Raw genomic sequence first — 25,252 nt, 5'->3', positions numbered from 1 at the left:
CTGGTTACTCACTGGAGGGGAATGGGGAATGAGGAGGAGACTAGGCCAAGGCCTGCCTCAAGCTGGACAGTTCCTCCACATCCCACTCACATTTAAACATACCCCAAAATGGCATTTCTCCACAGTTTGTAACAGCCCATTGGCCCAATGCAAGAAAACTGAACTACTATTTTTCACTTCTGTCAAAATTGCGATCCTTTCTTTTTCGCTTTTTGTCAGGGAGGGCATTCCTTGTTTGTTTGTTTCTTTCCTGACATTTTAACACAATTTTATGTTGCTTAAATGCAGTTGGTACGCAACTGACCAATGTGTCATTTTTGTCAGTCATTAATGAACATATTAAATGTTGTTAGAATTGCTAGGGAAAATGCTAAAAAGGTAAAGGTAGTCCACTGAGCAAGCACCAGTCGTTTCTGACTAGGCTTGCCAATCCCCAGGTCCCAGCAGGGGTTCTTCCGCTTTCCCAGGCTCCTTCCCGCCCCCAGTCAGCTGGCCGACAGGGGAAGCCCCGCCCCCAAAGCCACCATGTGACTTTCCCCCTCTGGAGGCTCCAGTCTCCGATTGAAAGGCTTCCTCTTAGGATCAGGTGTCTGTGTTACTTGGAAGAAGTTGGCTGCAACTCGTGAGTAGAGAGGCCAATCCCTCACTTCAGAGTCACCAGAAACGGAGGGGGGGGGAACGTCTGCTGAGCACTTCATTATTCCCTATGTGGAGATCGATTCTCATAGGGTATAATGGGGAATTAATCTGGAGGTTTCGGGGGCTTTGGGGGAGCTGTTTTTTGAGGTAGATGCACCAAATTTTCAGTATTGTATCTAGTGCCTCTCCCCAAAGTACCCCCCAAGTTTCAAAACGATTGGACCAGGGGGTCCAATTCTATGAGCCCTGAAAGAAGGTGCCCCTATCCTTCATTATTTGCTATGGAAGGAAGACATTTAAAAAGGTGTGCTGTCCCTTTAAATGTGATGGCCAGAACTCCCTTGGAGTTCAATTATGCTTGTCACACCCTTGTTCCTGGCTCCGCCCCAATGTCTCCTGGTTCCACCCCCAAAGTCTCCTGGCTCCACCCCCAAAGTCTCCAGATATTTCTTGAATTGGACTTGGCAACCCTATTTCCGACTGGAGTGACGTTGCTTTCACAACGTTTTCACGGCAGACTTTTTATGGGGTGGTTTGCCATTTCCTTTCCCAGTCATCTACACTTTCCCCCAGCAAGCTGGGGACTCATTTGACTGACCTTGGAAGGCTGAGTCAACCTTGGGCCAGCTATCTGAATCCAGCTTCCGCCGGGATCAAACTCAGGTCATGAGCAGAGAGTTCAGACTGCAGTACTGCAGCTTTGCCACTCTGCACCACAGGGCTCTTAATGCTACCATGGTTCTAGTCTTTTGTGGGACACATCCATGTTAGAAACTGGAATTTTTGAATCATTCAAGTGGAAATCAGGTACAGCAGCATGCTGTGGAGGTTGGAATATCTGGCTAGGGTCAGAGAGATCTGGTTTCAGATCCCTGCTTGTGCCATGGAAGCTTGCTGGTTGACCCCTCGGGCCAGCTGGCTCCTCAGGCTCAGCCTCACCTACTTCACAAGGTTGTTGTGAGGATAAAATGGAGAAGAGGAGAAGGAGGTCAGCTGTTCTGGGTCCCCACTGGGGAGAAGTCAATCAAAACAGAATACTAACTAAAGTGTGGTGATATTCCTAGAGGAGAGTCATATCTGCTTCACTCTAGGACATATTTAGCTTCTGTGTGGGTGACAAAGTCAATGTGATTCTGGAAAAACCCTGACTGGATCTCGCAAGTCTAAAGAGCAGCTGCAGCCCCTCCCTTTTAGATCAAGAAGAAGAAGAAGAAGATGATGATATTGAATTTATATTCCGCCCTCCACTCCGAAGAGTCTCAGAGCGGCTCACAATCTCCTTTACCTTCCTCCCCCACAACAAACACCCTGTGAGGTGGGTGTGGCTGGAGAGGGCTCTCACAGCAGCTGCCCTTGAGGTAAGTCATCTCAGGTGGATTTTTTGGGGGGGAGGGAAGCTGGCCTTTATCTCATCTTGCCCACCTGCCACCTAGTCTACCTCTTGCTTGGGATGAGGGGCAGTTAATCCTCCTTTTCTCTCCCCCCCCATGCTCTTTAAAAACAGCATAGCAACCTGCACATGCGCTATAGAGCTACCTGAACCCTCTGGAGATTCCTTCCTCTCCTGAGAGCTGGCCTGTCTCTCTGCTCATGACCTGAGTTCAATCCTTGCGGAAGCTGGTTTCAGGTAGCCAGCTCAGGTTGACTAAGCCTTCCATCCTTCCAAGATCAGTCAAAAGAGTCCCCAGCTTGCTGGGGGGGGGGGGGAAGTGTAGATGACGGGGGAAGGCAATGGCAAACCACCCCGTAAAAAGTCTGCCATGAAAAAGTTGTGATGCAACGTCACCCCAGAGTCAGAAACGACTGGTGCTTGCACAGGGGACTACCTTTACCTTTAAGCAACAACAGTAACTGGCAAAGTCACTAGGTTATCCCAAATGATGGGGTAGATCTTGAATGGGATCAGGGAACCCCAGGGCTTTTTCTGAGCAGAAACGCAGTTCTGACTGGCATGATGTCAGGAGTTGTGGCCTAATATGCAAATGAGTTTGTGCTGGACTTTCCCTACAAAAAAAGCCCTGCGTGAAACAAAGGTGGTGTTGGGGTGTGGCCTAATATGCAAATGAGTTCCTGCAGGGCTTGTTCTACAAAGAAAGCCCTGGGGAGCCCCATAGGCAGCACACGACTTTTTCTCATTCTCCTCATTCCTGTCATCCTGTGGCTTCATCCTGCACCCCCACCCCCAGTTTCACATGTGTTTTGCTCCCTCTAATGGTTCGTTTGATATTACATCGCTTTACATCCGGCCTAAAAACCTGCAGTTGAAATCTGCAGGGAGATGTGCCAGACATAAAGCAAAGACTGCACTTTTCCTCCTTGCATTTAACTGTTGAGTACAGAAACTGGAGGGAGCGATTGTACAAATGACTTGCAGGAAACATCAACTAGGCCACTCACTGGATGTAAACTATGATAATGAAGATACCCCTGGATCCCACCTAATTTTCTATTTATATAATTGTAAAATAGCACCAACTGTAATGTTTATATTTTTACGTTTTATGGTTTTGTATTGTTTTAACCGGCCTGCGAGCCGCCCTGAGCCTGCTCCAATGGGGAGGGCAGGATATAAATCTAATAAACTAAACTAATGTAATATCAAATTGACTGCTAGAGAAAGCAAAGCACGTGTGGAAAAGGGGGGGAAATGCTGACACAACAGACCCACACAAGGCGGAAAAATGAGAATGTGGAAAACTGGCAATATTTGACCTGAGAACTAGGGTTGCCAAGTCCAATTCAAGAAATATCTGGGGACTTTGGAGGTGGAGCCAGGAGACCTTGGGAGTGGAGCCAGGAGACTTTGGGATGGAGCCAGCAGCGAGGTTATGACAAGCATATTTGAACTCCAAATTGAGTTCTTGCTATCACATTTAAAGGGCCCACACACATTTGAAATGCCTTCCCTCCACTGGAAATAATGAAGGATAGGGGCATCTTTTTTGGGACTCATAGAATTGGACCCCCTGGTCCAATCCGTTTTGAAACTTGGAGGGTGTTTTGAGGAGAGGCACTGGATGCTATGCTGCAAATCTGGTGCCTCCACCTCAAAAAACAGCTCCTCCAGAGCCCCAGATACCCAAAGATAAATTCTCCATTATACCCTATGGGAATCAGTCTCCATTGGGAAAATGGAGTGCCCAGCAGACATTTCCCTCCCCTCCCCTTACTTTCTGATGACCCTGAAGTGGGGGGGGGGCTCCAAACCGGGGGATCCCCTGCCCCCACCTGGGGATTAGCAACTCTACTGAGAACAGAACCTGAGTAAATGCTTGGCAAACCAGACACTCCATTTGATCCTTCCCCAGTGTTGGAGAGCAACCGTCAGGAGCACCCCCAATGGAAGCAGGAAGAGGCAAAGCTTGCTCAGGTACTTGGCCAACAAAATTAGCAAACAATTTGCATAAAATGCAAATTAGGCTGTTTGGATTTGGGGAGTCTCGATTGTGCCTATTATATATATATATATATATATATATATATATATATATATATATATATATATATATATATATATATATATATATATATATATATATATTTAAGAGCACCTTGAAATCCCCTGTCATTCGGACTGGAGCCCTTGCAAAAATTTCGGCGACTGCGTGCAGGGAATTAGGTGGGGCAAATGTGGGCCTAGAAGAGGAAGGCTAATGAAGTCAATTGGAACTCGAAGAGATGTACTATAAATTGCAAACAGATGGCGCTCCATAATAAAGGAGCTCTTTAAAACAACAAAAACAAATAGAGGAAATGTCAAAGGGCAGATTAATTTTTAAAGATAAGAGTCCAAACTGTTAAGCTGAGTGGGATATAAAACTTCTTTTTTATTGGCACTCCCCAAAGGTAAGCGGCCACGTCCTCCATCATTTCTGTCGTCAGTAAAAGAACACCAGTTTCCAAGCTTCAGAGCTAATCATTGTCTGGGGGTCACGAGGGCTGCGAGGGACTCGGGTTTTGGGGTCTCTTCCTGTCCCTGGTAAAACAGACTTTGTTCCATTTTGTTTCTTTGTTTCTTTAGCAGGCCACTTTTCTCACTTGGACTCAAAGCAAATTACAGAGACTGTCAGTACAATTAACCCAATGAGACATTCAATAAACAATGAAATTGGGCTTGGGCTGTAGAACCAATGAGAAGTCTAGTGACAGAACTGAAGCAGAACAGAAGTGTTAACTCAATACATTAAATGACGCAAAAATTCAGAATTGGATCCATCCCGTAGCAAACTGTACACAGTAATACAGAGAGCCCCGGGTGAGCGAGGTCAAGCAGGCCTTGCTCACCTGGGGCTCTCCTTTCTTACACCAAGTTGCTTTGGGCTGGGGGGGGGCAGCATATGCTAGTGAGTTATGCTAATGAGCTCCGCCACCTGTTTTTCTACAAAACAACCCCTGCCAATAATTTATCTGAGGGACTCTGGGACACCTTTTGTACAGAGCTACCCTCTTGCCTGTACAAAAAAAGCCCTCTTGAATAACTCAGGTTTGCAGAGAGTGGGAGCCTTCCTGACCTCCTCAGGAAGACCACTCTGCAAGGTGGGAGCCACCACAGAAAAGGCACGTGTACAGGCAGTTCTTGATGTTGCCCATTTGCAGACTGGCACCTGCAAGAAGAAGATGAAGATATTGGATTTATATCCCGCCCTCCACTCCGAAGAGTCTCAGAGCGGTTCACAATCTCCTTTACCTTCCTCCCCCACAACAGACACCCTGTGAGGTGGGTGGGGCTGGAGAGGGCTCTCACAGCAGCTGCTCTTTCAAGGACAACCTCTGCCAGAGCTATGGCTGACCCAAGGCCATTCCAGCAGGTGCAAGTGGAGGAGTGGGGAATCAAACCCGGTTCTCCCAGATAAGAGTCCACATACTTAACCACTACACCAAACTAGCTCTCCACACTAAACTGGCTCTCCTGGTGCTCCTTGGATGAGCGAACCTGTCGTTGGCAGAGCACAGGGAGAGAGACAGTCTCACAGAAAGTAGAAGATACTGGATTTAAACCCTGTCCTATACTCTGAATCTCAGTCTCAGAGCAGCTTACAATCTCCTTTATCTTCTTCCCCCGCAACCGACATCCTGTGAGGTGGGTGGGGCTGAAAGAGCTCTCCCAGAAACTGCCCTTTCAAGGACAATTCCTACAAGAGCTATGGCTGACCCGAGGCCATTTCAGCAGGTGCAAGTGGAGGAGGGGAGAATCAAACCCAGTTTCCCAAGTCTGCACGCTTAACCACTACACCAAACTGGTTCCGAGGCCATGAAGGGCTTTGTATGTCATAGCCAACGCTTTAAATTGAGCTTGGTAACTGATGGGCAGCCACTGGAGTGATTGTAGGATGGGAGTCAGCTGCAAGATCCATTTTCAGCTTCAGGAAGGCGCCTTTCCAAACTGGTGTGAATTACCAGAGGAGTTTGTCAGGCTTTGTGCTCTGACCCCAAATGGAGAGAAGTTTCATCTTTTATAGGATTGCCAGCCTCCAGGTGGGGCCTGGAGATCTCCCACTTTTACAACTGATTTCCAGCAGGCAGAGATCGGCTTCCCTGAAGGAAATAAAGGCAACAAAGAGAATCACAGGAAAAACTGTGGAGAAAAGGGAAAATCCGCAAAATATCACTAATCCAACAGTGAATCAATACAACTTCAAAATTCTATTATGTAATTTCTATGCACATATATAGATGTATTCAACAGATCACATAAGCAAAATACAATGAAATACTATGAAACAAATTCCAAGTGGCTCCAAGCTCACAATTCTTACAAATCTAATAAGCGTTTGTGCAGAAAAGTCTCTGGGCGTTTTCTCACTGACCTTAATCGGCAGCGACGTCCCTCTTCACCGCGCAGGATCTGTGCGGATTTCGCGCCAATTGCTGCGGAGCACCCGGAAGAGCCGCAAAGTCCCGCGGCTTTTGCGGTGCAATTGTAAACTGGTTTTTGGTGGTTTACATTTGCGCCACAAAAGCCACGGGACTTTGCGGCTCTTCCGGGTGCTCCGCAGCAATTGGTGCGAAATCTGCGCAGATCCTGCTCGCTGAAGAGGGACGTCGCTGACGATTAAGGTCAGTGCGAAAACGCCCTCTATAATTCTTTACAATCCACATGGTGTCCAGAATACAGTAGTTGGACATCCTCGACGTCACTCGCTAGCTTGTTTGGCACATTTCAGTCATCTTCCTCATGGACGGGTAGAAGGCAGTCCACCATGCCCATATTCCAAACCAACTACAAACTCTGGCAGTATGGACAAGCACAATGTCCTTCCAATGGAGGAAATCAAAGTGCAATTAGCAGTTCTACCCCATCGACTAGTATGGAGAAGGCATTTGTCTCTTTAAATCTCTTATCCAAGGCAAGCCAGTTGCTTTCTTCCCACCTCTCCCTCTCTCCTCCCTCCCCATCTATTTTCCTTCCTTCCTTCCTTCCTTCCTTCCTTCCTTCCTTGCTTCCTTCCTTCCTTCCTTCTCTCAAACATCTGACATTCAAGTCTTGCAGCTCTCAAACATCTGATATTTATTCTATGCAGCTCTTACATTAAGTTTGGCCACCCCAATAAATAAATGTAACTTTCCCCCTTAGTATTTGAAGGATGTTTAAATCTTATTCAGAAAGAGCAAGCTCACCGAGTACCATTCTAGTCATTTTTTGAAATATTTTTGAAGAATTTTGTCTCTGTGAGATCCTCCTCCTACCAAATATTTGATGCTTTAGCTTAGTAACATTTGAATCCTTAGCTCCTCTTGTGGATCAAAAACTGGCTAATTAATAGGAAGCAGAGAGTGAGTATAAATGGGCAGTCTTCGCAGTGGAGGACGGTAAGCAGTGTGGTGCCACAGGGCTCAGTACTGGGTCCCATGCTCTTTAACTTGTTCATTAATGATTTGGAGTTGGGAGTAAGCAGGGAAGTGGCCAAGTTTGCAGATGACACTAAATTGTTCAGAATGGTGAGAACCAGAGAGGATTGTGAGGCACTCCAGAGGGATCTGTTGAGGCTGGGTGAGTGGGCATCAATGTGGCAGATGAGGTTCAATGTGGCCAAGTGCAAAGTAATGCACATTGGGGCCAAGAATCCCAGCTACAAATACAAGTTGATGGATTGTGAACTAGCAGAGACTGACCAAGAGAGAGATATTGGAGTCATGGTAAATAACTCACTGAAAATGTCAAGACAGTGTACGATTGCAATAAAAAAGGTCAATGCCATGCTGGGAATTATTAGGAAGGGAATTGAAAACAAATCAGTATTATAATGCCCCTGTATAAATCGATGGTGCGGTCTCATTTTTGAATACTGTGTGCAATTCTGGTTAAAACTCTTGGGGCTCTTTAGCTTGGAGAAACATTGACTGCGGGGTGACATGATAGAGGTTTACAAGATTATGCATGGGATGGAGAAAGTAGAGAAAGAAGTCCTTTTCTCCCTTTCTCACAATACAAGAACTATTGGGCATTCAATGAAATTGCTGAGCAGTCAGATTAAAACGGATAAAAGGAAGTACTTCTTCACTCAAAGGGTGATTAACATGTGGAATTCACTGTCACAGGAGGTGGTGTGACGGCCACAAGCATAGCCAATATACACACACACACACACACACACACACACACACACACACACACACATTGGCCACTGTGTGACACAGAGTGTTGGACTGGATGAGCCATTGGCCTGATCCAACATGGCTTCTCTTATGTTCTTAAGCTGTGTTTATATTTAACTGATGTCTCCAATGCCTCTCATTTTTCTGGTGTTCTTGATGTTCTATTGGTTATTTTTGAAATGATTTCCTCTGGGCCAGCCTGCCCCCTGCAGGCGGAGGGGTGCAAGCGCTCTCTCTGCTGCAGCCCAAGGACTCCTCCAGCCTGCAGAGGGCTCTTGCGGGGAGGGAAAAACTCCTGAAGTGTGCATGTTTGCATTTTTGTTTTCCTGCAAATTTGAACGTTGCGGCCGCCTGCAGCTCGGTCCTTCCGCTTCCTGCATTCGGCCAGGAGCGACCGGAGGCGCTTAAGGGGAAAAGGTGAGTCCGGGGAGTAGCGGGAGGAGGGGGATCAGAATCGCTGCAGGGGCTCTGTCTGGCTTCTTGAGCAAAAGAGAAGGGACGACGTGCTTGGCTTGTCGGTGCAAACGGTTGATGGCCGCATGTGTGGCTCAGGTCACATATTTGGGAAGCGCCCGCTTCGAATTCGGATGCCGAGTGGCCATTATCTTTAAGGGAGGCTTTAGGGAATGATATTATTCTCCTTGACGGGATCAAACTGTGAGATCTCGGTCATCCGTCCCAACAACCTTGCAAGGTAGGCCTGTGCGAATCTTCCCCCTGTTGCAGCGGTGGGGCCTTCTAAAGAGGAATTATTTTTTTCAAATGGTCGTTCCTGCAGAATCGCATTCTGCATTTGACCGCTTGTAAGAGTATTGAGTGTTTTGTGCCGCAGAGTGGTAAAGCAGCAGTACTGCAGTACTGTGATCTGAACTCTCTGCTCACGACCTGAGTTCGATCCCAGCGAAAGCTGGTTCAGGTAGCCGGCCCAAGGTTGACTCAGCCTTCCATCCTTCCGAGGTCGATAAAATGAGTCCCCAGCTTGCTGGGGGCGGGGGGAAGTGTAAAAGACTGGGGAAGGCAATGGCAAACCACCCTTTAAAAAGTCTGCCGTGAAAAAGTTGTGAAAGCAACCTCACCCCAGAGTCGGAAACGACTGGTGCTTGCACACGGGACCTTTCCTTTCACAAACGCATCCTATGAAAAGGGCTTTTGGAGGTGGGGAGATAAATGCAGAAAATATTCATCTAAGAAGGGAAAAGGAAAGGACTGATTTGGAAGATAGACTGAGTGTGGGGGGTTGCTGTCACAGGGAGAAGGCAAGTGCTTGCTATTTCTAGGGGTGTCTTTTTCATTTACATCGCACTTGCAAGTTAGCAGAGCCAATCTAGCTTTACTAATGCATGCATCCTGGTTGGACTACAGTGACATGCTGTGTGTGCGGCTGCCCTTGAAGACTGTTTGGATGCTTCAGTTGGTACAAAATATGGCAACCTGATGGTTGTCTGGCCACACAGAATGTACGACATGTATGTGTCTGTATCTCTGCTGGTTACCTACTTGCTTCTGGGACCAGTTTGGACTGCTGGTTTTTTCTCACCCTTTTGGGCCAGGGACCGCCATGCCCACTGAATACTATGCCTCCTAAACAGACTCTTGTGCACCAGTCACACTCTTCAGACAACCTTCTTCTCATTGGCTCTAACTTGGATAGCCCAGACAAACCCGATCTCATCATATCTCAGAAGCTAAGTAGGGCTAACCCTGCTTAGTACTTGGAAGGGAGACTCCAAAGGAATACCAGGGCTGGGACACAGAGGCAGGCAATAGAAAGCCACCTCTCTTAAAATGTCCAAGCCCCAGTAGGGCTTGCCTGAAGTCACCTTGACTTAGAATAATAGAATCACAGAAGGGGCCATACAGTCTTTGTTGAGCCATAAAATGTAACACGAGGTAGCAGAGATATAAACTTTATAAAGAGGATTTCAAACAGCGATAGGCTTGATTGGATATGCAGAGGGGTAGTAAGCATGGAGATATCATAATTGGTAATGAGACAGAAAACCTAGGTCTCAGTTTGGTCCAGGAGGATGCAAAGAATAAATGAACATAAATCTGAAGAAGTGAGCAGTGTCTCATGAAAACTTGTTGGGAGGGGGGAGGGATTAAGGCAAACATTGTTAGTCTGCAGGGTGCTACTAGACTCTTACTCTTTCTACTGTTATAAGAAACCACAACATTCAAAAACCAGTGGCGGGACATTTTAATCTTCTGGAACATTCAGTTGCTGATCTGAGTTCTCTTACAAAGGAATTTCAGAGGGAGAGAGTCTGCTGAATCGCAGCTGATAATAAACCCCTCCAGGGCTGAATTGAGACCTAGGTTTCTTCTCTCATTGCCAATGGCTGATATTGTTTTTTGGCATCTGAAATAACTTTGCTCTCCGAGACGTAAAGACAGATGGGCTCATATTCTAGCTGAGCAGTGACTCACGAAAGCTCCAGCCCTGACACAACTTTTGTTAGTCGTTAAGGTGCTGCTGGACTCTTGCTCCCTTCCACTAACAAGGGTTGCAAGCAGTGCTGTTGTTTCCCTTTATTATTATTTGTTAGAACTGGAAAGGGGGAATCTCTCCAAGTGGAATAATTTGTTGCTTTCAGACTGGACAAAATCCAACTGATAGCGATGATGATAAAAAGTTTAAAACGTGGTGGGGGGGAATTAATGTGAAGAAAGGTGACCAGTGAAGTGGGAGGGAAGAGAGGGAGACCACGGCCGTTTCCCCACTGAGCTTACCTCAGAGTGACGTCCCTCTTCACCGCGCAGCGTCTGCGCCGATTTCCCACCAACTGCTCCGAGTAACCAAGTAGAGTCGCGGCTTTTGCGTCGCTAACGTAAACTGGTTTTTAGCGGTTTCCATTTGCGACGCAAAAGGTCGGGAACTTCCTGGTTCCTCGGAGCAGCCTCGGAGCAGTTGGTGGGAAATCCGCGCAGACGCTGCGCGGTGAAGAGGGACGTCACTCTGAGGTAAGCTCAGTGGGAAAACGGCCCACATGTTCAACTGGAATATACGGAACCAAAAATGTATTTTTAAATATTTAGCCAACTACTCCCAGTCATTAAACCATGGAATCCCATCCATATAGTGTAATTCCTAAACAGGGTCCTTTCTAAAAAAGAGAATTAAAGAATAATATGGACACTGTGTCACACAGTGGCAAATATACGTGTGTGTGTATATATACACATATATTGGCCACTGTGTCACACAGTGTTGGACTGGATGGGCCATTGGCCTGATCCAACATGGCTTCTCTTATGTTCTTATGTGACACAGAGTGTTGGACTGGATGGGCCACTGGCCTGATCCAACATGGCTTCTCTTATGTTCTTATGTGATACAGAGTGTTGGACTGGATGGGCCATTGGCCTGATCCAACATGGCTTCTCTTATGTCTTTATGTGACACAGAGTGTTGGACTGGAGGGGCCACTGGCCTGATCCAACATGGCTTCTCTTATGTTCTTATGTGACACAGAGTGTTGGACTGGATGGGCCATTGGCCTGATTCAACATGGCTTCTCTTATGTTCTTATGTGACTCAGAGTGTTGGACTGGATGGGCCACTGGCCTGATTCAACATGGCTTCTCTTATGTTCTTATGTGACTCAGAGTGTTGGACTGGATGGGCCACTGGCCTGATTCAACATGGCTTCGCTTATGTTCTTATGTGACTCAGAGTGTTGGACTGGATGGGCCATTGGCCTGATTCAACATGGCTTCTCTTATGTTCTTATGTGACACAGAGTGTTGGACTGGATGGGCCATTGGCCTGATTCAACATGGCTTCTCTTATGTTCTTATGTGACTCAGAGTGTTGGACTGGATGGGCCACTGGCCTGATTCAACATGGCTTCTCTTATGTTCTTATGTGACTCAGAGTGTTGGACTGGATGGGCCACTGGCCTGATTCAACATGGCTTCTCTTATGTTCTTATGTGACTCAGAGTGTTGGACTGGATGGGCCATTGGCCTGATTCAACATGGCTTCTCTTATGTTCTTATGTGACACAGAGTGTTGGACTGGAGGGGCCACTGGCCTGATCCAACATGGCTTCTCTTATGTGACACAGAGTGTTGGATGGATGGGCCATTGGCCTGATCCAACATGGCTTCTCTTATGTTCTTATGACATAGAAATCCAAATTATTATTTTTTTAAAAAAAAAAAACCTCGGAAAGAGCCAAAATAATTTCCCTCTAATTCCTCTTACCCCAGATGCATGTTTTTCCTCCCCCCCTTCCTTTTTTAACATGTATGCGTGTGATTGGGACTCAAAGTAAACAGCGGGGCTTGTCAGAACAATCTCCCTCTCCACCGCATTGAAGTGTGCATCCACAGGAAAGCTTATATCTGGAATAAAATGTCGGTGGCCTTGAAAGTTCCAAAGGTCTCTGTTTTCTTGTGTCTTTCCTTGCACTTTCCTCCCTCCGTCTCCAAACAAGAGAAGACAGGCTTGGCAGTGCAGGAGCAGCCCCCACTGGAGGAAGGAGAGGACGGAGGGAGCTTTTCTCTGGTGCAGCTGTGTGTGCTCTCTTTTTCCTTCCCTCTCCACTTCCTCCCCAAAGGAGGGAAGACAGGCTTGGCAAAGCTGCAGCCCTGGTGGAGGAAGCAGGAGACAGTGGGATGGGGGAAGCTTTCCTATGATGCACATGCGTGCGTTCTCTTTTTCCTCCCCCCCCCCCCCCCGAAGCTTTTCCACCCAGCAGCAGTAGCAGCCAGGAGAAGGATGCAGGAGACGGTCAGTTGCTCCCGGGCCAGATACTGGCCCTGCAGGCCGCACATTTGACACCCCTGAACTGGTCCAACTCCCTGCTTAATGCAGGATCGGCATAGAGCACCCTGACCAGTGTTTGTCCAGCTGCTGCTTAAAGACTGCCAGTGGGGTGGGTGGGAGCTCACCAACTCCTAGGGTTGCCAATCCCCAGGTGGGAGCAGGGGATCCCCCCGTTTGGAGGCCCTCCCCCCACTTCAGGGTCATCAGAAAGCAGGGAGGGGCATGTCTGCTGGGCACTCCATTATTTCCTATGGAGTCCAATTCCCATAGGGTACAATGGAGAATTGATCTGCAGGTATCTGGGGCTCTGGTGCCCCCTGTTTTTTGAGGTAGAGGCACCAGATTTGCAGCATAGCATCCAATGCCTCTTCTCAAAACACCCTCCAAGTTTCAAAAGAATTGGACCAGGGGGTCCAATTCTATGACCCCGCCAAAAGTAGGTCCCCCAATCCTTCGTTATTTCTAATGGAGGGAAGGCATTTAAAAGGTGTGCTGCCCCTTTAAATGTGATGGCCAGAACTCCCTTTGGAGTTCAGTTGTGCTTGTCACACCCTTGCTCCCGGCTTCACCCTCAAAGTCCCCAGATATTTCTTGACTTTGATCTGGCAACCCTACCAGATCTAGTAGCTGAGCCCACTGTGGAACAACTCTCATGGTGCAAAAGTGTTTCCTGGTATCCAGCTGGCACCTTCCAGCCCTTCAATCTAAAACCATGACTGTGAGTCATCTCTGCTTCCAACAGGAACAGCTCCCTGCCCTCCTCAAAGCGACAGCCCTTCAAGTAGTAATAGAGAACCAACCTGCCCCCCCTCAACCTCCTATTCTCCAGACTGAACAGTCCCAAGGCCTCAACCTTTCCTTGTAGGACTTGGTCATTGCTCTCCTCTGCACCACTTCCAGGCACACAAGTACACACATATAAGAACATAAGAAACAGAGGCAGCCTCTTCTACAAGGCTGATTTTGTGTGTGAGGAATGATGGCTCTAGGGAAGAATCTGTTTCCTCTGTTCTCTGGAGCTGACCATTTTAACAGGTTTAAAAAAATGGTCTGTTGACCTACTAAATATGGGCCATGCATTCTTAAAGTGTGCAGTTGATTAGAACAGCAAAAAGAGAGAGAAACTTTAATCAGCGGCCGGTTTGATATGTATGCTCATTACAGAAACAAATTAACTGTTATTGTGGAACCATGAAATTAACTTTCTTTGGAAAAAAAATGGAAGGAACAATTATAAGGTTTAATAACGTTAACTAACATTTCTGTAATGCGAATGGGTAACTGAATGTGTCTTTTCCTTGCCTTTTGTCTTGGATCAGCAGGGGCAGGCCTTCAGTTTAAAAAACCGAACAAATAAAATAAAAAGGGGAAATAGAGCAAAGTAACAGTGACTATGAAAAATGTCAGCTTCAATTCTACTTTTTGTTTGTTTGTTTCTGGTGGGTTCCAAACTTCTACAATCCAAACCCCGTTGCATTCTTTATCGAATGTCCCATCTTGCTGGCTGTACTGACTCCCTTAGTGTAATCTACCACAAGTCTCAGTAACAAAGGCAGACTATAAACTGTGTCAATAAAATAAAAGTATATTTGTTTTTTCATTGTCCCAGTGCTCCCTTCAGAATAAAATTAAGAACCTGTTGTGTTGCAGTGTAGCCTTATGGGGCTTTTTTGCTTTCATCTATGGCACTTTGCAGTCAAAGTGGAAATATTCCTTAAGAGCTGTGGGGCGTTTGCTTCTGCAACAGGCCTCTTGGTAACTGCGATCAAAAACTGCCGGCCGGTTGTGTGGCTCTGAAATACCCAGCTACCCTGCTCTGCAGATAGGAGCAGGTGGCCTTCTTGATAAGGCGCGGAGAGGACAAGGCAGAGTGTTCCTCTTTGGTTCTTGCCTTTCCAGATGGGAGGGCTACCAACCCTGGCAATGTGGATCAGAATTCGATGGCCACTATGCAGCAAACGCAAGTGCAGCTGTAGCCTTTGAAGAAATTGCAATGTGTGCCTAGGTTTTTTGGAAAAGCAACTGATTTCTTTACAGTGTGGGGCATTTCCTCCTGGTAAAGGAGGGCAGGTTTGGTCATTGGCCAAAGAGTCCTGGCAGATTTTGATACTTAGTGGTAGATATCAGAAATAATTTAGTTACAAGCTTGTTTTGGACATTTGCCCATATGCCTCTGGGAGAGGGAGAAGGATCAGAAAGATGTCTCCATAGAACTTCCATCATTAGGGGCTGTGCAATCCCATACAATGCAGAGACAGGCTGGAATTACTCAGGCCTTAGGGCAATTGGAACAAGGGATGGCCAGGCTGAAGAATGAAACAGAGATGCAGCAGGCAGCCTCTTCTTAAATTATACTAAAGATGAAGGAGAAATCTCTCCATGTTTCTATCAAGAAATATCTTCCATATGATGATTCTTAGACCAATTGTGGTTCATATTGTAAACTTCTTGCTTTTAATTGTTTTCTTTAGCTCTCTTGTGTTCTGTGGCTTGTTTGGAACAGAATTCCGCCCCCCCCCCCCTTGAGAAACAGTGTAGAAATACCTCCGATAAAAGAAATGTCAGTCAACCTTTGCTGGAAAAAGATGGAAATGAAAGCGGAAAAAAAAATTGCTGAGCCTTGAGATTTCCCAGTAAATGTTAGAATTTGTTGGACTAACAGGGAAGTCTTCAGCATTCAGTTTATCTGACACCAGTTGCCTTTGGCTATCGTGACAACCTGTGAGGAAGCAGCAATCAGGCATGAATGCATCTTCACGGGCTTGCTGTGCCCCTCTCAGGAAGCCTGATTGAAACATCCTGATCTGACCTAGCTATGTGTCGCCAGGACATCCAGATGCATTGGAACTCTGAACTGGGATTAAACTGTCCCAGTCTGTGGAGTAAACCAACTCCATTCCCCAGGCACCTACATTTGGAGGTCAGTGCATTAGAACAGGGGTGTCAAACATGTGGCCTGAGGGCCAAATCAGGCCCCCAGGGGGCTCCTATCAGGCCTGCTAGCAACTCACTGTCACCTGCTTCCTTCTCTCTCTTGCTTCCTTCTGCATCACAGCTTGCTTTGCCAGGCTTGCTCAGTTGCACAGGAGCTACAGAGCGAAGCCTCTATTTTCTGTATTGGCTGACCTGCACATGAAGCAACTTAAGTACAAAAGCTTGTAATGCCCAGCCATTTCATGTTTCTCCCTGGGCCTTAGGCTCAAAGCAATGGTCATGAGATTTCTGTAATGAATGTCAATAAATCAAAAGTGGGTTTGCAACTTACAGACACATACCCGCACAACACCGGAGCAGCATACTCAAGATTGCTACATCACAGACATTGTCTCCAGATTTTGATGCAATAATTCAGAGCAAGAGGTGTCAGTTACCAGAAACTTAAATAAACAAAACACTGCAAGAGTGCTAAACTTTTAAGCATATTTTAAGTTTTTTAAAAAATCTTTGTGTTTGTCTGTGTCCTTTATAAAGTTTATATCTCTGCTCCCTGGCATTACATTTTATGACGCACACGGCCCCGCCCGACAAGGTCTCTTTTATGTCAGATCCTGCCCTCGTAACAAACGAGTTCGACAGCCCCGCGTTAGAGCTTGAGGAAGTTTTCAGGTAGGCTCCAGGAGGGAGTGTTCCCCCAAGGTAGCGAGCTGCATTCATGCCGTCTCAGTTTATTTGCCGCTTACCTTGGTGTCTGAAGGCCTCCACTTTTTACGATGCCCATATTTTTATACAGGCGTGAGCCAATTGCAAACCATTGCCGTGTCAAACCCTTTCTTTAGAGACGGTTGTTTCCATTTTTAGATAAGCCAAGAAGGGAGCCGTCTGCTTTGCTGAGAGGCCAGAAGCCGTTTCTGAATGACCTTCGACCCGGAGGGGACAATGCCCTTTCTGCATGGCTTCCGTCGGATCATCTTTGAGTACCAGCCCTTGGTAGATGAGATCTTGGGATGCCTGGGGCTGCAGGATCCTGAGCGGCAAGAAACCCTCGAGAGGTAATGGGCTTGATAGGTCATAACTCGTGGCATTTGTAGGCTGGTCTTCCTGCAAGGAAGCACAGAAAAGGACCGTTCCTGTGGTTTGGTGCCCTGGAGGATCATGGGATGTAGCAGTGCTGCAAGATCTGCTTGGCTCAGACCCAGGCCATGGTGACAGTGGAAAAGGGCAAGAGACAGCTTGGCATTTGGTGGCATTCATCATCACCACATAGGCAGCTGGGCAGTGACCTGGGGCATGCCCAGACTAACGATTTGCTGGGCTTGATGGGAATTGTAGTTCTCGCGGTCTTCAGGCTAAAACGACGGTTTCCATCTACTCTAGCAGGACGTGATGCTGAGGAAAGTGGGAAGTGTCATTTATAGGAAAGAGAAATTCTGGTGGGAGCCATTCTGCCAAATAAAAGTGACAGCCCATGTCAGGAGGGGGGGTGTGGCGCTTCAAAATGGCATTGCAAGATGTTATGATATTGCTTTCCGCTAGGAATCTGCTTGCAGCAGTGGTCCAGAACTTCCCAATTTCTATGGTAAAAGCCAGAGATTGGGGAAATTCCTAGAGCGTCACTGCAATGCCCAAGTTCCGGCTGGAAGTGAAGAAGAAGAATTGCATATTTATCCCCCGCCCTTCTCTCTGAATCAGCGACTCAGAGCGGCTCACCATCTCCTCTATCTTCTCCCCCCACAACAGACACCCTGTGAGGTGGGTGGGGCTGAGAGAGCTCTCCCAGAAGCTGCCTTTTCAAGGACAACCTCTGCCAGAGCTATGGCTGACCCGAGGCCATTCCAGCAGCTGCAAGTGGAGGAGTGGGGAATCAAACCCGATTCTCCCGGATAAGAGTCCACGCACCTAACCACTACACCAAACTGGCTCTCCAGTGGCGTTGCAGCGTTGTGTGATGCCCCTCCACCCACCCACCCATTGAGTGCTGATGCGGAATGGAGAGCGAAGGTGGAGCAGATGGTAACTCTACCTCCCTAGTGGGTTACTTCCCCCCATAGGTGTACGTATGGGTATGTATGTGCCTGACAGGGATGCTTACAAAAATGTGAGAGATATGAGTGGCTTGCAGGTGAGTAGCGGTCCTTCTGCCCTCCCCCAGTCTGGGGGAAATCGCTTAGCTGTGCCATTTGGGTTCTGCAATTCTCCCCTGCCTCTTACCTCTCTCGACTGGAGGTACCTCGTCATTGTCAAGATCCCTCGCCACTGCTATTCTGTATGCTGCCTTTGTCTAGAAGAAACGGAAGTTCAGCCCCCCACGAGGGAGGCCAGTTCATTCCTTCTCAGCTTGGCCTTCAAGGTGACTACAGCGTGTTATCTGGTGGTGATTCCCTACGTTGCTTTGGAGTGTGAGAAACAAATGGAATTCTTTGGTATGAGCTTTTGCTTTTGAATTAATCTCGCGCCCAGAGAAAAAAAGGCGCGTTGGCAATGGTTACGGTGAATGTATATATCTAACACACCTGCTGTTGTATCCCAGTTCTGACACTGGCTCAACCAGTGTTATCGGTGCTATCTTACAATAAACACTTATCCTTAATACATGAAGAGTCATTATTGAAGGTAGTTCCCAGACCTGACAGTCACAGGCTGTGTTCCCTCTAAGCTGAGTTAGCGTGAGCCAGCTCACACATTTTTGTCTCAGCTCAGGAAGGATGGCCCCAGAGCACAATAATTTATGCAGTAGCTCACAGCTTTAATGCCAGTAGCTCACAAAGTACAATTTTTGCTCACAGGACTCCACAGCTTAGAGGGAACATTGGTCATAGGAGGGCATTCTCACTTGCTAGAAATCACGCCTTTCCCTCAGCAGTGGTAGAGGGGTGTTAGAAAAATGTTCTGAAGGAAAAACGTATGCCCCTGTAGCACTGAGAAATTGAGACCACAGAACATATCTTATTGCGATGTCCCTTCTATCAAGAAATGCATCTTAGATTTATCAATCCTTTGCTTAAGAGGTTTCCTGGTTGCTCAGAATCAACACACACTCGATTGTTGCTTATAGATGAAAATCCATCAGCCACAAGCTTGCTGTGCAAAATTTTTCACGGCAGCTTATAAGATTCGTCAGTTAATGACAGCTGGATAAATTCATTTAATGATCTTGGCGACAGAATATGGGAATTGTTTTAAATTAATCTAATTAATGTAGAGCATTTCATAAGTTCAGTAAGTGTTTTTGAATTTTATACGCAAATGGAGGTATATTTACTAAGCCGGGAACGTGTTTCTGAATTTATAGGTCATACGTTTTATCTTGTGCTGGTCAATGACTGTTCAATAAGTCTGGATTGATTCTCTCAGTTTATCCAGCCATTTTAATCTTCTGTGGTCCTTCTGTCTTTCCCAAGTCCCAGCGATGTGGCTGAAGACGACAGCCGACTGCTGGTCCTCCAGGAGCTTCTGGAGAGAGAGGCCCATTCCCTGTTCTACCAGGAAGGAGTTAGCTACGCTCTGCTGAAAGTGGCCGAGCTCGGGCTGACTCACGCTGCCGAAACCCTCTTACGCAACGGGGCGGACATCATCTTTGAAGGTAGGAGGAGAGGGGGTGTGGCTCAGTGGCAGAGCATTTGCTTGGCAAGCAGAAAGTCTCTGGTTTAATCCCCCAGCATTTCCAGTTGAAGGGACCAGGCAGGAGGTGATGGAGAAGATCTCAGCCTGAGACCCTAGAGATGGGGTGTCAAACATGCAGTTCAGGGGCCAAATCAGGCCCCCAGAGGGCTCCTCGAGCAACTGGCTGTCGTCTGCTTCCTTCTGCATCACAGCTTGCTTTGCCAGCCTTGCTCAGTTGCACAGGAGCTCCAGATCAAAACCTGTTTTCTCCATTGGCTGAGGCTCCTCCCATGGGGAGAAAGGGGGGAGGGAGAGCTTGCTTTGCCTGGCTCTCTCAATCGCACAGCAGAGCTTCTGAGCTAAGCCTTTCTTCCTTCTATTGGCTGAGGCTCCTCCCCCTCCCCCAGTCCCCTGGGGAAGGAAGGAAAGAGCCAGAGCTTCCTTTGCCCATTTCCTTGGATCCCATGGGAGAAATACAAAGAAACCATCTTTAAGACCAATGAGTGCTAATGTTTTAAGCATGTTTTAATTTCTTTTTTTTTTAATATTTTGTTTGTGTTCTTTATAAAATTTGTATCTCTGCTACCTAATCTTAAATAGGTCCACACATGGCCCGGCCCAACGTGGCTCGGCCCAACCCGACATGGCCCGGTCCAACAAGGTCTCACTTATGTCAGATCCAGCCCTCATAACAAATGAGTTTGACACCCTTGCCCTGGAGAGCTGCTGCCAGTCTGAGGAGACAGGACTGGGGGATTGGAGGAGGGGTTTGATTCAGTAGCAGGCGGCTTCCTGTGTTCATGAGCTGCACTTCTGGATCCTCTGCTTTCCCCCCCCAAAACGATGACCAGAAGCTTTGGGGGAGGTTTTCCCAATCTTGTCAGGCCTTTTGGAAATTCTAATGCAAGGGGGTGGGCAGAACCACAAAATGGCCTCCACAAAGGACACATCTGCATCCACGGAGGATGCCCAAACGCAGGCGAGAGGAGGGACAATAATAATAATAAAAAATACTGGGAAAGAACAAAAGGGCAAAAGCCCCGCTGGCCCCACCCACTTTCTAAAAACACCCCTGCTCTAGGGTAATGTGACATCGTATGTGTGGTTTGTGGTGGGGGGGGGGGAAGGAAGACAAAGCAAACAAAACAGTCTGGGATTGGGAGCAAATATGGTTGACTTGTTTGAAATGAGACTTTTTTTCTGAATGGCGAGCTGTGGATGATTCTCCCCCCCCCCCCTTTCCCCTTTTTGCTGCAGTTCCAGGGATCTTTTTTTTTTTTTTTTTTGGTAACAGGAACTCCTTTGCATATTAGGCTACATCAGGGGGTGGCCAGACTTGCTTAACGTAAGAGCCACATAGAATAAATGTCAGATGTTTGAGAGCTGCAAGACAGGAAAGAAGGCAGGCAAGTAGATGGGGGAAGGAGGAGGGAGGGAGAGGTGGAAACTTAACTTTAAATGCATTCTCCAAGCTGCTGGCAGGCTTGGCTTGGAAAAGTGATTTAAAGAGAGAAATGCCTTCTTCTCCAAGCTGGCCGATGGGGCAGCGTGGGCTTTGAAAGCCACACAGTATGCGTGAAAGAGCCATACGTGGCTCCCGAGCCACAGTTTGGCCACCCCTGGGCTACACCCTGCTGATATGGCCAATCCTCCAAGAGCTTACAGGGCTCTTTGTACAGGGCCTACTGTAAGCCCTTGAAGGATTGGCTACATCAGGGGTGTGTGGCCCAGTAGGCAAAGGAGCTCCTGTTGCAAAAATAGCCCTGGTTCCATCTATGGAACACCCCTGTTCAGACCTACCACGGCGCGCAAGATTTGCACTGCACTTTCTGCATTTTGTTGCTCTCATCTGGCCCTTGCTCTCTGAAGAAAGCCTGCTTTTTGTCTTGGTTGGCGCTCCGGAGTTTTGTGACATCACCCAGAGTTCCCTCTGGATGGTCTCCGTAGCAACATGGCCGCTCCTGGGCAAGGCAGGCTCGATGGCGCGCGTGAAGGCCTTGGAGTGCCAGATAAGGAGAAACTGGGTGGAATCCTTCCTCTATTGCTGGTTCCCCTATTGCAGAGGAGATGTGTCTAGTGGTAAGGCATCAGCTGTCTTTCCACCTGCCTAACAAAAGTCCCCATGAACTAAACACGCAACACAGAGACTCCCTATTGGGTTGATGGTCAAGCTAGAGATGGATGCTGGGAGATGGTGGCTTTGTGGATTCTTTTTTTCAAAGCAGCCGCTAGAGAAAGAAACTCAAAATTGGAGTCACAGTGAATGAAGAGAGAGAGGCATTAACACTCCCCGCCTTCTATTTTTCCAACCTCGGCTGGCTCCTTTGTAGTTGGCTGTTTTCCCTGCACTACATAGAAGCACTAGATGGGGCCAGGAAGAAGATGAAGGTATTGGATTTATATCCCGCCCTCCACTCCAAAGAGTCTCAGAGCGGCTCACAATCTCCTTTCCCTTCCTCCCCCACAACAGACACCCTGTGAGGTAGATGAAGATATTGGATTTATATCCCGCCCTCCACTCCAAAGAGTCTCAGAGCGGCTCACAATCTCCTTTCCCTTCCTCCCCCACAACAGACACCCTGTGAGGTAGATGAAGATATTGGATTTATATCCCGCCCTCCACTCCAAAGAGGCTCAGAGCGGCTCACAATCTCCTTTACCTTCCTCCCCCACAACAGACACCCTGTGAGGTAGATGAAGGTATTGGATTTATATCCCGCCCTCCACTCCGAAGAGTCTCAGAGCGGCTCACAATCTCCCTTCCCTTCCTCCCCCACAACAGACACCCTGTGAGGTAGATGAAGATATTGGATTTATATCCCGCCCTCCACTCCAAAGAGTCTCAGAGCGGCTCATGATCTCCTTTCCCTTCCTCCCCCACAACAGACACCCTGAGAGGTAGATGAAGATATTGGATTTATATCCCGCCCTCCACTCTGAAGAGTCTCAGAGTGGCTCACCATCTCCTTTCCCTTCCTCCCCCACAACAGACACCCTGTGAGGTAGATAAAGATATTGGATTTATATCCCGCCCTGCACTCCGAAGAGTCTCAGAGCAGCTCACAATCTCCTTTCCCTTCCTCCCCCACAACAGACACCCTGTGAGGTAGATGAAGATATTGGATTTATATCCCGCCCTCCGCTCCAAAGAGTCTCAGAGCGGCTCACAATCTCCTTCCCTTCCTCCCCCACAACAGACACCCTGTGAGATAGATGAATATATTGGATTTATATCCCGCCCTCCACTCCGAAGAGTCTCAGAGCGGCTCACAATCTCCTTTCCCTCCAAGCCCCCACAACAGACACCCTGAGAGGTAAATGAAGATATTGGATTTATATCCCACCCTCCACTCTGAAGAGTCTCAGAGTGGCTCACCATCTCCTTTCCCTTCCTCCCCCACAACAGACACCCTGTGAGGTAGATAAAGATATTGGATTTATATCCCGCCCTGCACTCCGAAGAGTCTCAGAGCGGCTCACAATCTCCTTTCCCTTCCTCCCCCACAACAGACACCCTGTGAGGTAGATGAAGATATTGGATTTATATCCCGCCCTCCACTCCAAAGAGTCTCAGAGCAGCTCACAATCTCCTTTCCCTTCCTCCCCCACAACAGACACCCTGTGAGGTAGATGAAGATATTGGATTTATATCCCGCCCTCCACTCCAAAGAGTCTCAGAGCAGCTCACAATCTCCTTTCCCTTCCTCCCCCACAACAGACACCCTGAGAGGTAGATGAAGATATTGGATTTATATCCCACCCTCCACTCTGAAGAGTCTCAGAGTGGCTCACCATCTCCTTTCCCTTCCTCCCCCACAACAGACACCCTGTGAGGTAGATAAAGATATTGGATTTATATCCCGCCCTGCACTCGGAAGAGTCTCAGAGCGGCTCACAATCTCCTTTCCCTTCCTCCCCCACAACAGACACCCTGTGAGGTAGATGAAGATATTGGATTTATATCCCGCCCTCCGCTCCAAAGAGTCTCAGCGGCTCACAATCTCCTTTCCCTTCCTCCCCCACAACAGACACCCTGTGAGATAGATGAATATCTTGGATTTATATCCCGCCCTTCACTCCAAAGAGTCTTAGAGCGGCTCACAATCTCCTTTCCCTCCAAGCCCCCACAACAGACACCCTGTGAGGTAGATGAAGATATTGGATTTATATCCCGCCCTCCACTCCAAAGAGTCTCAGAGCGGCTTACAATCTCCTTTCCCTTCCTTCCCCACAACAGACACCCTGTGAGGTAGATGAAGATATTGGATTTATATCCCGCCCTCCACTCCGAAGAGTCTCAGAGCGGCTCATGATCTCCTTTCCCTTCTTCCCCCACAACAGACACCCTGAGAGGTAGATGAAGATATTGGATTTATATCCCGCCCTTCACTCCGAAGAGTCTCAGAGCAGCTCACAATCTCCTTTCCCTCCACCCCCCCCACAACAGACACCCTGTGAGGTAGATGAAGATATTGGATTTATATCCCGCCCTCCACTCCGAAGAGTCTCAGAGCGGCTCACAAGCTCCTTTCCTTCCACCCCCCCACAACAGACACCCTGTGAGGTAGATGAAGATATTGGATTTATATCCCGCCCTCCACTCCGAAGAGTCTCAGAGCGGCTCACAATCTCCTTTACTTTCCTCCCTCACAACAGACACCCTGTGAGTTGGGTGGGGCTGAGAGGACTCTCACAGCAGCTGCCCTTTCAAGGACAACCTCTGCCAGAGCTATGGCTGACCCAAGGCCATTCCAGCAGGTGCAAGCGGAGGAGTGGAGAATTAAACCCGGTTCTCCCAGATAAGAGTCCGCACACTTAACCACCACACCAAACTGGTTCTCCATAGCTGAATGGTGGACTTAAGACCCTGGGAGAGCTGGGTTTAAATCCCCACTTCCATCACTGACGCTCACTGGGTTGGCCTTGGGGCAATCACAGACTCTCAGCCTGGCCGGTGCACAGAGTTGTGGAGAAATGGGAGAGGGGGAGAACGATGTCCTGAGCCACTCTGAATCCCAATGGAGGAGAAGAATTGGGTAGAAATAAATGCAAATGCACAAGCCCATGAGGAAAGAGTTAGCTGCCCCTGGCCCTGGTTGGAATGGTGCCTCCTGCAGCCTGGCAGCTGTTTAATAGTAGTCCGAATAGTGCCTGCCTAGCCAGCCAGCACTGAGACTGTGCACAAGTTCTCATGATAGATGGAAATCCCGACGCACTGGCTATCTGTAATACGGTACTCCATGTACAATCATACAACAGAAACAAAATACAATATATTAAATAGAAGAATTTAGGCTTTCCACAAATGTTCCTCATTTGTGTGTTCCCATTGCTTCAGTGGCAGGGGGATTTGTGTTTCACACGTGTTTTGCGCCCTCTAGTGGTGGATCTGATATTATATCCTTTTATGTCTGGCATACCTCCCCGCAGATTTAAAATGCAGATTTTTATGCCGAACATAAAGGTCAAGGTAGTCCCCTGTGCAAGCACCAGTCATTTCCGACTCTGGGGTAACATTGCATCATGACGTTTTCACTGCAGACTTTCCATGGGATGGTTCGCCATTGCCTTCCCCAATCATCTACACCTTACACCAAGCAAGCTGGGTACTCATTTTACCGACCTCAGAGGAATGGAAGGTTGAGTCAACCTTGAGCTGGCTACCTGAACCCACCTTCCTCCGGGATCGAACTCAGGTCATGA

General features: G+C 47.8%; 1 protein-coding gene across 2 annotated transcripts in view; it reads left to right on the top strand.

Annotated features, from left to right (window-relative positions):
* The first annotated feature begins 8,532 nt into the window (after positions 1-8,532).
* Positions 8,533-25,252, top strand: part of ASB6 (ankyrin repeat and SOCS box containing 6) — a 31,701-nt gene continuing 14,981 nt past the window's right edge. Inside the window, exons 1-3 of one of the 2 annotated variants that reach the window (XM_060251107.1) lie at positions 8,533-8,652; positions 16,808-16,998; positions 19,348-19,529. In XM_060251107.1, the coding sequence (XP_060107090.1) occupies positions 16,862-16,998; positions 19,348-19,529 (319 nt within the window). In that variant the 5' untranslated portion in view covers positions 8,533-8,652; positions 16,808-16,861. Of the gene's footprint in view, positions 8,930-16,807; positions 16,999-19,347; positions 19,530-25,252 lie in introns of both variants that reach the window. The other variant, XM_060251106.1, reaches the window with a different exon arrangement.

This window comes from Heteronotia binoei, chromosome 12, assembly GCF_032191835.1.
Source record: "Heteronotia binoei isolate CCM8104 ecotype False Entrance Well chromosome 12, APGP_CSIRO_Hbin_v1, whole genome shotgun sequence".
NCBI classification, from domain to species: domain Eukaryota; kingdom Metazoa; phylum Chordata; class Lepidosauria; order Squamata; family Gekkonidae; genus Heteronotia; species Heteronotia binoei.
This window is presented reverse-complemented; position numbering and strand designations above follow the sequence as displayed.